General features: G+C 42.1%; 1 protein-coding gene across 1 annotated transcript in view; it reads left to right on the top strand.

Moving 5' to 3' along the window:
- reln (reelin) overlaps positions 1–13,700 on the top strand; it is a 178,251-nt gene that overhangs the window by 85,817 nt on the left and 78,734 nt on the right. The window contains exons 12-19 of the mRNA XM_007890885.2: positions 2,858–3,003; positions 6,491–6,642; positions 8,251–8,363; positions 9,160–9,368; positions 9,978–10,106; positions 10,222–10,331; positions 11,053–11,119; positions 12,807–13,040. Coding sequence (XP_007889076.2) covers positions 2,858–3,003; positions 6,491–6,642; positions 8,251–8,363; positions 9,160–9,368; positions 9,978–10,106; positions 10,222–10,331; positions 11,053–11,119; positions 12,807–13,040 — 1,160 coding nt within the window. The remainder of the gene's footprint in view (positions 1–2,857; positions 3,004–6,490; positions 6,643–8,250; positions 8,364–9,159; positions 9,369–9,977; positions 10,107–10,221; positions 10,332–11,052; positions 11,120–12,806; positions 13,041–13,700) is intronic.

The following is a 13,700-nucleotide window of genomic DNA, read 5'->3' as shown; positions in this document are numbered from 1 at the left end:
ACTGCAATGGGTAGTCAGTTTTATTGTACCCTTGAGCTAGATTCATTGCAAGAGTAGGAAACATGTTTTGCCCATTCAGGCAGCCTGCATAATACTGTGTTTAGTCTTGGCAGTGGAGAATCACTGACATCAGTTTCCCCATTCATGCTAACTTTTTTCATGTGGTTCAGATTATAGTCGGGGTTTCAGCAAAGGGACGATAACTTGATTAATCAGTTGATTGCCTTCAAAGTTCTCCTGGGTTGATGTGTGCGGTGATGTGTTTAGATTTCCATATAAAAACAATGTGGTCACTCAATCCACAGCTGTTTGTGGAACATTGCTGTGGGCAATTGGCTGTCGAGTTTCACCCCAAAATACAATATATGCTGTGAAGAGCTTTGAGGCGTATCAATGACATGATAAGGCGCTGAATCAAGTTCAAGGATTATTATTCCATTTCCAAAAGGCACCAAGATCAATTCCTCTGCACTCTGTGAAGAGACATCGTGGGGTGATATAAAGAGCAGATAGAGTCGCAATAAATGCTGAGACTGATACCCAGCACTGTGTAAAAAAAAATACATTCCATCTTTGCAAGAAATTATATTTCATATTCCTCTAAATCTTGTGAAAATAATAACCCTTGTATTTGATATAGCGCCTTATCATGTTGTCGAGACGTCTCAAAGCATATCATAGAATATACTGTAGTGTGAATTGACTGTATATTTTGTGGGCCAGAAAATAAGGTTTAATAGATTCATACTAAACACAGTACTAGATTAATTAGTAACACTCTGATTCCAAATGGGAATTATTTCAATTTGTTTCCAGTTAACCGCATGTGTTTTTTGGTTTTGAATAGTCATCACTTATCAAATCATCTGAACAGAATTCCTGAGCAGTGTTCCGTGTTAGGAGATAATGCGATAACTTGCAAACCGAACGTTGCCAGACTAAATGCCTGTTCAGGTGAGCGTTGAAGATCCCATGGCACTAGTCGAAAAGAGGAGGGAGTTTCTCCCGGTATCCTGGCCAACAATCTCCAAATAAAATTGAGTGCTCACTCCATGGCCGTTTGTGGGACATTGCTGTGCGCAAATTGGCTGCCACGTTCCGCCCACAAAATACGTAGTCAATCTGCCCTACAGCAAATCTTGTGAAGTGCTTTGAGACATTTCGACAATGTGATAAACGCTATATCAAATTGCAGGGGATGTTTATTATTATTATTTAGTATTATTATTACTCCAGTTATTATGCTGGTCTGCGAACGGCCTTCTTTGATTTTATATCAAACAAGGGGGGAAAAAACAATCCTAATTCCGAATGTCTAACAAAGGCTCTAGTTCAGCCAATGTTTTCGGATCTTTTGCCAGGGTTTTGGGGAATTTTCTCAGCTGAGAAACATCCCAAAACAAAATGCCAGCAAACCCTAAAAGTCACGGTCATATAGACTGAGCTGATCATCTTACTCAAGGCTTTCATCATCAAGTTCACTAGTGTATAGGGGAATGCATTTCATAAGTTGGTCAGGTTTCTGATATGTGTGGAAACCCTTTCACTGTGCTCCCACATCTTTAGTTCCATCCACTAGTAATAATAATAATCCTTGCATGTGTAATAGCACCTTATCGCGTCGAGATGTTGCAAAGCGCTTCACAGGATATACTGTAAAGTGTGGGCGTTTTGTGGTCGAAAAGTGTTAAGTCACAGAGGCAAAGCCTCCGTTTGCCAATTCTTTTTAAATAAAAACCTGCAGGAAATTGGCTCCTAAGACTGAATGTAAGAATTATTAGAAAAGTCTACGTTTTTCGTAATCCTGCGCAATCTCAAATATTAATGCAATACTAATCGCTCCCTCGCTGCCCTATTTCAAGGCGAGTCTCAAAACGTATCTCTTTGACCGCACTTTTGATCATCCTTCCCACCCCCAGGTCAGGTGCTCAACCTGCACTGTGAATGCGCTTTGACAGTCCTCCTGACATGAAAGGCGTTATATAAATGTAAATTGTACTGCATTGTATTGCAATGATCTTAAGTCTAACATCATGAGAAATTTCAGGGGCTCTGGAGTCTGTATTCCCTTCCTAGTGGGACACGTGCACTTGTCTATACCCAGAGATCAAAGTTAAATGATGGTCCAATTAGGTAAATTCAATAGCTGTCTGGTGGTTTTATAAGGATTTACACTTACATTGTGATGACTCCAATGTAAGATTATTCATTTATTCTGAAATTATACCTTTTTTTTAAAAAAAACATACAACTTCACAAACAAAATCCTCGCCTAATTTTTTATATCCATAAATTCACTCCAGAGCAACGTCTGTGAGCCTGACCTGATTTCAAATTCATTCAATAGGTTCTCGGAGCGAAATGCAGAAATTGTAACAATTCTGAAGCTAAATAATTCAAATGAGGACCGGGATATGTTAATTCTGTTACTGCTTTAGGAATCGGCCTTTAAGAGAACCGTGTTAATAAATTAGTGCATTCCACCCTTACCTCAGTGGTACCTAGACTTAAACGCTAAGTTTCGCTCCCCCCAAAAATAGTTAATTCAAATAATAGTATGTTCTGTGAACACTTTGAGATGTCTCAAAGTCATGATCAGGTGCTAAATCAATTGCAAGGCTTATTATGATTATTATTATTATTATTATTATTCATTTCTGTAATTGAGGACTTAGTGGTATTGTGTTCAACCGCGATGCTGCGGCTTTCAGAAACAGTCAGAGGCCTCGATGGTTCAAGAGATAAAGAATAAATAATTGAAAGGTTCTCTAGGCTCGAGCCTGCGACTGAGGATTCCTGAAAGTGATTTAATAGCAGCCTGAGCTGGGGTAATACTCTCTCATGTCTCTCTCTGCAGCATAGCTGTCAGTCTGACGGCAATTCCATGTATTTCCACGGGAATGAGGGTACCGATTTCAACTTCGCAACAACCAGGGATGTTGATCTTTGGACTGAAAGCATCGTCACACAGTGGGTGGAAGGATTTGAGAGTCAGCCTGCAGGGTAAGTGCTTGTTATCTCCAGGATGCTGAACGTGCGTTCATCAGTCATCTTAGGATAGGTACGGTTCAAAGGAGGGTTGCATTAGCCCTGCACATGCATATTTAAACCGCAGAGGCTAATAAAATAAAATTGACCGAAAGAGAGAAAGAGAGAAAGAAAGAGAGAGAAAGAAAGAAAGAGAAAGAAAGAAAGAAAGAAAGAAAGAAAGAAAGAAAGAAAGAAAGAAAGAAAGAAAGAAAGAAAGAAAGAAAGAAAGAAAGAAAGAAAGAAAGAAAGAAAGAAAGAAAGAAAGAAAGAAAGAATCACACATTCTAAGCGAAACCTTAGGCAAGTTTCCTTACTCCGCACGCCTCTGTTTACTTAGCAGGAAGTAGGAACCCGGTTGTTCGTTGATTGGCAGATTGCTTTTGCGGGGGTAATAATCCCTTCAAAAAAATAAAACTAAATTAAATTAAAATGTGGTCACTCAATCCTCAGCTGTTTGTGTGGAACACTGATGGGCGCAATTGGCTGCCGCGTTCCTTCCACAAAATATACAGTCAATTCACTTATTTTCTGTGAAGCGCTTTGAGACGTCCCAAAGACGTGATAAGGCGCTGTATCAAATGCAAGGATTTGCATTTGTTTTTATTATTACACATTTATTTTTATTCAATAAAATGTGTGATTATCAAATTTCCAAAACATTGAATGAATTAGATCATATTTTTAGATATTGAATAAGCCACTCTTCTTGCTGTTGAAATTCGATGATTGTAAGTTTTGGGCTAAGAAATCTCTTAGGAAATGCCACAGAATAACTGCTCCTTTTTTTATTACCTTAACTTAAAACAAAGAGCAACACCGTTCAATTCCCAGCATTGAAAAGCTGATGAATAAAGCGTCCTTTTCAGCTCACTGTTACATAATCCACCTCTGAAAATGTGATCTGGAGAATTTGGCAATAAATTAGGTACATGGCAGCACATAGAATAAAAAAAATTTGGTCACTCAATCCACGATTGCAAGTTGAACACCTCTGTGGGCAATTGGCTGTCACGTTACACCCACAGAAATTACAATCACTACACTTCACAGTATTCTGTGAAGAGCTTTGAGAAGTCTCAATCACGTGATAAGATGCAAAATCAAATGCAAGGATTATTATGATGATGATTGTTATAATCTGGTTCCTTCAATCCAATTCCACCTCATTCAATGGATATAACTTCAGGTGAGTTCAACAGATTGATTAATTCCTTCTGAACGCCACACTGTACAAGACATCTGTTATTTTAATCTGAACTATACAATGGTGAAGTGGTCTTGTATTTCGTTCTTCTGCTGTGAAGGATGTGAAAAGTTACAAGTGGAGGTGATCGCAAGAGTTTATAGACCTTGTTGGCAGGCACAGCATTTCCATTTGTCTTCTCTACACTCGTCAAAGGGCTGTCTGATTTTCATAATAGTGAAACAGATGGGATAAATTGCTGCAGGTTGCAACTTTAGACAACTGTTTTGACAACTGGATTTTAATGGGCTTTAAATCTAATCCTATGTTAGCGTGCGCTATCAGAATTAAAATTGCTTTATTTCGACTGCTCCCCTCAAGGGACAGATTGATATAAAGTCGCATAAGAAGATTACAAAACACATAAATGTCATTCAGTTCGTATGTATCATTTGCAAAGCCAAAGGCTGATACAGAACTGGTCAGTGCAGCCACCAGTTTACATTACTCAAGTGAGAGGACCCGGGTTCGATTCCCGGACGGGTCGAAACGTTAGGCAAGTTTCCTTACGATATCAAATATAAGGATTATTATTATTATTATTACTCCACACACCTCTGTTTAACAAGCAGTCAGTAGGAACACAGTTGATGGTCAATTGGTGGATCACTTTTCCGGGGGTAAAGGGCTTCAGTGAGGGAGCTGGTATCAACAGAGCCTCGACAGGCGAAATGGGCTCCTCCTATATTGTAATTTCTCTGAATGTATCCTTCAAACATAGGACTTGATACCAGCAAAAAAAAGAACGAGTTTTATAAGTGGAGCGGTATGGGAGTGAAGCCCAGAGATGCTGTCGTCTATTTGTTTATGCCTAAAATTCACTGGCACATCAGAATGTGCGCTCAGCTCCAATCAGTACTGAATTATATATCATAGTTAAGTGCAGTCTAAGGTATTTTTTGTCTTATTTTTGGAGCAATATATATCTATAGTGAGACTCACCAAACCGGAAAGTGATCTTGTTAAGAGCTTCTCTGTGAAGCAGGGCAGCAGAACGTCTGATAAAGGCAAGGTCTTCCTCTGGTATCTTGAAGGGAGGGATTGAATGGATATTGTCTATCAGGAAATATTGATTGCACTATAGATTGTAATGCTTACACGCCTGCGCTTTTACTAACTAAAGGAACAGCCAGGTCAAGGGATTTATAAAAGTCAATACATCAAGCAACCCCATGTGTAAATAATTTATACTAATCACTTTGAAATAACCTCATCTTTTTATTTATGTGTTCAATCAATCAATCAATCAATCATACTTTTCACCTGCCTTTTACTTATTATAACCTTCAATAGCTCCTATGACAGTGGGTTGCGGGATTGAAACTCATATTACAACCGTTTGGGTCGGGAGACCAGGGTTCTTTGTCCACTGGGACACCCTTTTACCATCAGGAGCGGTGGGACTGAGAGGAGAGTAGGATTGTCAGTGATGACCTGTGACTACAGACAGTATCTAAAGAAGGATTCAGTCCTGTCTGTGTTCAAGCTGTATTTCCAATTAGCACTTTGTTTCATGGTGGGGATCATTGACCCTTGTTCTCTTCCAACCTGGGAGGACGCTTTAAATCCCTAGTAAATGCAGACGTTTGTTCTGAGAATTATCAATGTTATTTCACGGTAAACACTTTCTGTAGACATCTCCTTTTTTGTTAACAAGTAATTGGGGGGAATCTGTGAAAAGTCACATTCCACAAGACGCAGTTTATCAACCGTTCCCTGCTTGGTGCTGCATGGAATAAACTGTGGCTCGGAATTGTTTTTTATCAAGTCGTTCAGGTCAAACAGGGGCAGTAGAATTTGCTGGTTGAGCTTGAGGTCCAATTTACTTTGAAAACTTAAGTGTTTCCCGATGATGTTTATTATATTAATAATAAAAATAATCCTTGCATTTCATATAGCACCTTATCACGTTGTTGAGACGTCTCAAAACGCTTCACAGAATATATTGTAAAGTGGATTGACTGTGTATTTTGTGGGTGAAACGCAGTAGCCAATTGCGCACAGCAGCGTCCCACAAACAGTCGTGGATTGTTTATTATTATTTATGGAGCAAAGTGGAGTTTAAGTGTTACCTCTCTGCTCCTTGACATATGACGAGCAGAGAGATAACAGACAGCCAGAGAGCACTTGCCATTTATCAAATTCTGTCTTGATTTCTCTTGCTCTCTTTCTCTCTCCCTTCCCTCTTTCTTTCTTTCTTTCTCTCTCTCTGTGTAGCTGGGATATATCAGGAGCTGTCATTGGCACTGAGTGCGGGAAACTGGAATCCGGTTCATCTCTCGTGTTTCTCAAGGACGGAGAGCGAGGCTTGTGCACACCCTTTCTGGACACCACGAGTGATGGAAACCTCAGGTTTTATTTTGTCATGGGTGAGTGAATCAGACCACCAGCTCGCAGCTCCCATTGTGTGTCAGAGTGGCGCAGTGGTAGTACTCTCACCTCTGAGTCAGACGGTTGTGGATTCAAGCCCCACCAAGGACTTGGAATCACATAGTCTAAGTTGCCGTTCCAAAGCAGTGCTGGGGGCGGTGGGGGGGGGGGGGGGATTGCATTGTCGGAGACCCTGTCCTTCAGATGAGACGTTAAACCGAGGTCCCGTCTGCTTGTTCAGGGGGACGTTGAAGATCTGTGGTGCTATTCAAAAAGAGAAGGGAGTTTCTCTCTCCCGAATATCCTGGCCAACAATCCCCCAAATAACACCGGTCACTGACTCAGTGGCCGTTTGCGGGACACTGCTGTGCGCAAACTGGCTGCTGAGTTTTGCTCACAAAATACACAGTCAGGTTCACTTCACAGGATGTCCCATGAAGCGCTTTGAGACGGGGTTCGACAACATGATAAGGCGCAATATCAAATGCAAGGATTATTATTATCCCGGACACACGCTCCACATTTGCACGTCCGCAGGAGATTGACGTTCCAGCCGGGGGTCAACTAACTGCAGGACTTTGTACATGTTTATGCCTGCTGCTGATGGAAGGAAGGAAGGAACAAAGGTTACTCACTGTCGTGTCTGCTACATTATCGTTCTCGGAGGCTTAGACAGCTCATTTTGAGCCCAGTTAAATGTTTCCATTCAGAGATAGAAGTAATTACTGTCTTTTAGCTTGATTTAGTTTGTATGCCATTAACCTCGGGCAAATTAACTCTCGAGCACTGCTCACCTCTTATTGACGATAAATCACCACAACAATCTGCTACTTGAAGAAGCCATGTGGGTGTATTGATTTATCAGTCTGAAGAAGGGCAGAGCTGGATGAAGAAAAGACTTTGTATCCAATGTCCCCATTAAATAATAATAACAATAATCCTTGTATTTGATATAGCGCTTTTCACGTCTTCTAGACGTCTCAAAGCGCTTCGCAGAATAGGCTGTAAAGTGAATTGACCGCATATTTGTGGGCGACAATAGTAATGAAAGATTTCTTTTAGCTAACATGCAAGTTGTTCTACGTGCATCTTACATTATCCAAGAATAACTAGGCAATTTTTATAAATTTTGTGGAACAGTTTCTCATCTCAATGTCACATGGACCCCAATGTGAGCTACAATGTGCGATCGGATTTTATGCACCAACCAATTCTTTTTACTTGAGTCCAATGTCCTGGTCTCGACCACTCATTCCACGATCATTTGTGGGTCACTGCTGTGCGCAATTGGCTGCCGTGTTTCGCCCACAAAATGTAGTCAATTCACTTCACAGTACCGTATGTTCTGTGAAGTGCTTTGAGACGTCTCAACGATGCAATAAGGCTCTATTTCAAATGCAAGGATTATAACCACCCTTCCTGGCAAGATAAGCAAGTCGTTAATTACCCTCTGGGAAAAGAACAACTTCCCGGCATCTGAAATTGCCCTTTGCAATTCCAAACCTCCAAAGCTTGTTCTACTGTCTTGTCTCATCTTTAAGTATTATTCTGAGTTGACTTTTGCAATCCCGTTTAAAATGTTCCACACATCTGCTTGTTCTTATTAGGGGGTGGCTCTTGCGATTCAGGGGAATCACATGAAAATGACGTCACACTCTACGCCAAGGTGGAAGGCAGAAAAGAACACATTCTGGAATTGTTGCCCTTCTCATCCTATCGGGCAAGTAAAACAAAACTGCTACATCGCGATCATTTCAGCATCAGACCACTCTTTATTCTCTTTCTCTTTAACAGCTTTATCCAGTTGTTTTCAGTGAGAGACTTCCACAAGCCTTTTTCCAATCAAAATCACTACAGAATGCTCTCGACTTCAACAGAAATTGGGCTGGACTTTTTTTTTCTCCCTCTTTCCCCCCCACAACCTCTTTCCACTCTCCAGAGGATGTATCTCAAGTATTAAGAAGAATAAGTAATGATTCTTGCTTTTGATAAAACAACTTATCATGTCATTGAGACCTCTGAAAGCGCTTCACAGTATATATTGTAAAGTGTATTGACTGTGTATATATTTGTGGGAGAAACACAGCAGCTAATTGCACTCAGCAGTGTCCCACAAACAGTTGTGGATTGAGTGAACAATTTTTTACCTCGCGGGAAGTAGGAACTCAGCAGTTAGTCAATTGGCGGATCACTTTCTGGGGGTAATAATCCATGGAAAAAAAAATATAATAATAAATTGGTCACTCAATCCACGTCTGTTTGTGGGACACTGTTGTGCGCAATTGGCTGACTTGTTTCGCCCATAAAATATGCAGTCAATTCACCTTACAGTATATTCTGTAAAGTGCTTTGAGACAACTTAACCATGTGATTAGGCCCTATATCAAATGCAAGGATTATTATTATTATTTTTATTACAAACTCTGCAATTCTATAAAACCACAGTCATGCTCTTCCCACATTTATTAGATTAAGTTAAAAGACGAGAAGCTTAACCAATGTATCTCCATTTGCAGAAACCCACCCTGGTTTCCATCGCTATCCCCCCAGAGCTGCAGACTCTGGCTACCAAGTTCTGCTTGAGACAGAAGAGTCACCAAGGACTGAGGAGGAACGTGTGGTCGGTGGACTTTTTCCACATTCTACCCGTCATTCCGCCGTCAGCTTCCCACTTAATAGAGTTTTCCATCAATATGGGCTGTGGATCACATCAACCAGGAAACAGGTAGTGTATCAGTTGGTCACAGGGGTGAGATCCTGATCAAAACATGACATGAGGACAATGCAAGTCACATCCTTGTCACTCTCACATCCTCACAAATGTCCTTGTAGTTGAATCAAAAGATCAGGTACAGTGTCCTGTCCTGTACTGTTCAATCAACGTACTGTGTGTGTGTGAGTGTGTGTGAGTGCGTGAGTGTGTGTGAGTGCGTGTGTGTGTGTGTGTAAGTGCGTGTGCATATGTCTGTGTTGGAGACCTAGGTAAAAATGATGTGGTTCGTAGTATTTCTCTGTGAGATTCCTTACCATTACGTTTTCGGTTGAATTGCCGGGACTCCGCTCCAGAAGTAGACCAAGCCAAGTCGCACATTACAGTGTGATGTAACTCCAGTTATCAGAGGGAGTACCCATTTGCGTAACTTGGATTACTTTTCATATACTGATGGGAAATCAAGACATTTCGAGATGCAGTTGAACATAGGAGCAATAGCTCAGAGGCCTTTGAAACTGACCGAGCAAAAAAAAAAAAGAAACAAACAAACCTGCTTGTAACTTATCATGATTTGTAAAACCAGATGCGCTGACCATCTTCTTGTTGTTTGTCCGGCGCTAGCATAAGTTTGGAATTCTCCACCAACCACGGGCGTTCCTGGTCCCTGCTCCACATGGAGTGCCTGCCTGTTCTGTGCTCGGGGACACACCTCCCTCACAGCACCATCTACTCGTCTGAAAACTACAGTGGGTAAGGATCGAGCTTTCGTGCTTTTAAAATGGTCGCTCTCCGAGACGCTACCCAGGTGAAGGCTGCTGTATAAACGCAAGTTGTTGCTCTAACTTGCATCTTATCCCGTGCTCAGGTGGAGTCGTATAACTATCCCTCTGCCATACGCAGCACTAACCACTGAGACCAGGTTTCGTTGGAGGCAGACAGGCTCGACTACAGGAAACATGTGGGCAGTCGACAATGGTGAGTTGCGTTGATGTGCTGTTGGAATCGAGGTAAAACGTTAGTGCCTCACTGATGTTTCGGTGGATAATTGTGCTCCGTGTGCATGGCTGATCAGTAGGACTATCCTTGGTCTGTGCTGAATTATGCAGGAGAGGCTGGCATTAGCTGTCAACGACTGTACTGCTGTGTGCTCGAATGTATCATTGTCTGGTCAGCTCCATAGCTGTGTACTCAACTCTGTTGCTATGCGTGTGGTTGACTCTGTCGCTGTGTGCTCAGTTATTTATGAATCAGGTAACATTGGCTTCTAATGCCTTGCCCAACCTGTTGCCCAAAGCAGCGAGGTTTTACGACAATACAGGCGGTATCACAGACAAAGACTCGCATAGCAAAAGGTTATTGTATTATTATTATAATTATATATTATTACTAGAGCCTTTATTCCAGCCAGGTACAAAACTGTGTTTGTGGAAAAACAAATCTTAATTCAAAGGAGCTTCATTTCCCAACCGGGGTGGTTCATTGACTTCACTGAATTTGTAAGTTCAGAGTCCTGACGAAAGGTCATTACCCTGAAACGTTAATTCACTCTCCTCTCTCCATACATGCTGCCTGATCTGCTGAGTCCAGCATCTGCAGTAGTTTGCCTTTAGTTTGTTGTAAAACTTGATTTTGGTCCAAACTGATACTGTGGTAGCATCATCTGTGCTCATCTCTAATCTTCTCTCCTGTCTTGCAGTCTATATTGGGCCTGCGTGTTACAAGCTGTGCTCTGGTCGAGGTCGATGCTCTGTTTCAGGATGCAAGTAAGAGGACACCTCATTAGTTTCTATCAGTCCGCGTGAGTCTGAATTAGACTTTATAATATCCGTCCAGTGGATTAAAACATTATCGTCAAAGCCGATCCCTTTGCTGCTAATTAATCTCTGACAAGGTTCCCCCCTACTCAAGAGACCAGCTTGTTTGTCCAGCTGCGAACTGCTGTGATCTCCGAGTAAATGTCCTGCCGACCGAGCGTGCCTCGTGCTAGGAATTCCACACTAATCATGTCAAGTAATTGCAAGGACCAGCGAGGTTAAAGGGTAAAGCGGCTGACTGAGCCGAGCTGAGCTTTACTGAGGTCTGAGTGTCTGGACAGGAGTCCGTGATCCGAGGCCACATTAAGAAGTAAATTATCCGTAATTTGAACCACCCCGGAAAACAATTGTATCGAAGATTGGAAGTTGTACACAGCGGAGACCAGCAGGACAGCAAAGCTGACACCTGGATCTGGGAAATCTGCAGTATTTTTTTACTGATATAAATGCTAATTTGTAGGCAGCAAATACACTAGAGATTCTAATACGCCTGTTAAATCAGACAACGTACATGACAGGTACAATTGCGCTGCAATCTGCTCGTGAGCTGCCAGACCTTATACCAACTGTAAAGCACTTTTTTTTAAAACAGTCTGCCAGCGTGTCTGACGCATGCAGGAACCCATCACCGCGCTTAAGAGTATCCAGTCTATACTGAGAATTCACGTGTCTGTGCGACCCACACGTGGAAATTTGCATGAACAAACAATCGCATGATGTGAGAGAATTGTAAGCTTCTAAACTTTGACTCAAAATCCAGTAAACAATAATAAATTGGTCATTTCAATCCACAACTGTTTGTGGGACACTGCTGTGCGCAATTGGCTGCCGCATTTCGCCCACAAATATACAGTCAATTCACTTTACAGTCTATTCTGTGAAGCACTTTGAGACGTCGAGAAGACATGAAAAGCACTATATCAAATGCAAGGATTATTATTATTATAAATTCTGCCACCTGCATACTCACCCACACTACACTCTGTACCTCCATCACACCAGTCTCAAGTAATTTTAGCCATGCTCCACCGGCTCCCTATCACCGAACGGATCGATTTAAAGATCCTCGCACTCGGCTTCATATCCCTTCATGCCTGATGCCTCCCTACTTCTCTGACCTGCTTACTCCCCAACTCACAACCCGCTGGGTCCACTCGACTGGCTCCGGCTTCCTGCTTATCCCTCGTGCCCCCTCCGTTCCACCATCAACGGTCGCGCTTTTAGCCACTGCGCCCTGGAACTCTGGAACGCTCTTCCTCTATCTTGCCCCATCTTCCCCATCTTCAGGACGTGCCTGAAGACCTTCCTGTTTGACCGTGCCTACATCTCCTCCCCCTCCCCCCGGTTCAGCATCATGCTCCACCGTTGTCAAGCGCTCTGGGATGCTATCTTGCGTGAGAGGCGCTATATAAATGCAAGTTGTTGTTGTCCTTCAAGAACAAATTAGATAGGTTTCAGTTAGAAAATAATATCTCGGGATACAATATATAGCTTGGGACACGACATGTTCATGCCACCACCATGATGGTGGAAGGTGAACTGGACGGACCTTGATCTTCTTTAGCCTAGCAAACTCTTATGTTCTTATTGTTGTTGTTTTGTGTCTAAATCTACCTGCTTGTCCCTTGGTCTCCAGGTGTGACCCAGGATTCTCAGGGCCAGGCTGTGACATGGCCTCCCAGACTTTTCCAACCATCATTTCCGAAAGCTTCAGCAGCTCCCGACTCTCTTCCTATCATAACTTCTACTCGATCCGTGGGGCTGAGCTTGGCTTCGGCTGTGGCGTCCTCTCCAATGGCAAAGCTCTCGTGTTCAACAAAGATGGCAAGCGTCTCCTCATCACCACTTTCCTGGACAGTACTCAAGCCAGGTAAATAACATGGGTGCGCTCATAATCGTGGACATACAATGGCCGTTGTATTGCGTGAAGAGTAATTGAAATTGGCTCCAGAAGTTCATACAAAATCGCCAACTGGTTTGGATGAAGAAGGGCCTTCGACCCGTTTGATCTCATCTATCCAGAATTGGTCTGGATTGCATGCATTGGTTCTGCGGACACATCCGTGAAGTGTTATATTGCAGTGCCTTTAACAGGAGCGGCTAACAGGCATCAGGAATAATTTTTGGCCAGGACATCTGGAAAAACTCCCTCCTCTTTTCAAATAGTTCCGCGGGATCTTCTCCTACCACAACTTCTGCGCAATCCGTGGAAGGACAAAACTTTAGGCAGGTTCACTTACTCCACACGCCTATGTTTACCGAGCAGTAAGTAGGAATCAGGTTGTTAATTGATTGGTGGATCGTTTTTCTGGAAGTAATAATCCCTTTTAAAAAAAAAAAAAAAAAAAAATTTGGTCACTCAATCCACGACTGTTTAGTGCGCAATTGGCTGCCGTTTTTTGCCCACAAAACATACAGTCAATTCTCTTTCCAATATATTCTATTCAGTGCTTTGAGATGTCTCGAAGACATGATAAGGCACTATATCAAATGCAAGGATTATTATTATTTTTATTATTAACCACCTTTG

This window comes from Callorhinchus milii, unplaced genomic scaffold, assembly GCF_018977255.1.
Source record: "Callorhinchus milii isolate IMCB2004 unplaced genomic scaffold, IMCB_Cmil_1.0 Scaffold5, whole genome shotgun sequence".
Lineage (NCBI taxonomy): Eukaryota > Metazoa > Chordata > Chondrichthyes > Chimaeriformes > Callorhinchidae > Callorhinchus > Callorhinchus milii.
This window is presented reverse-complemented; position numbering and strand designations above follow the sequence as displayed.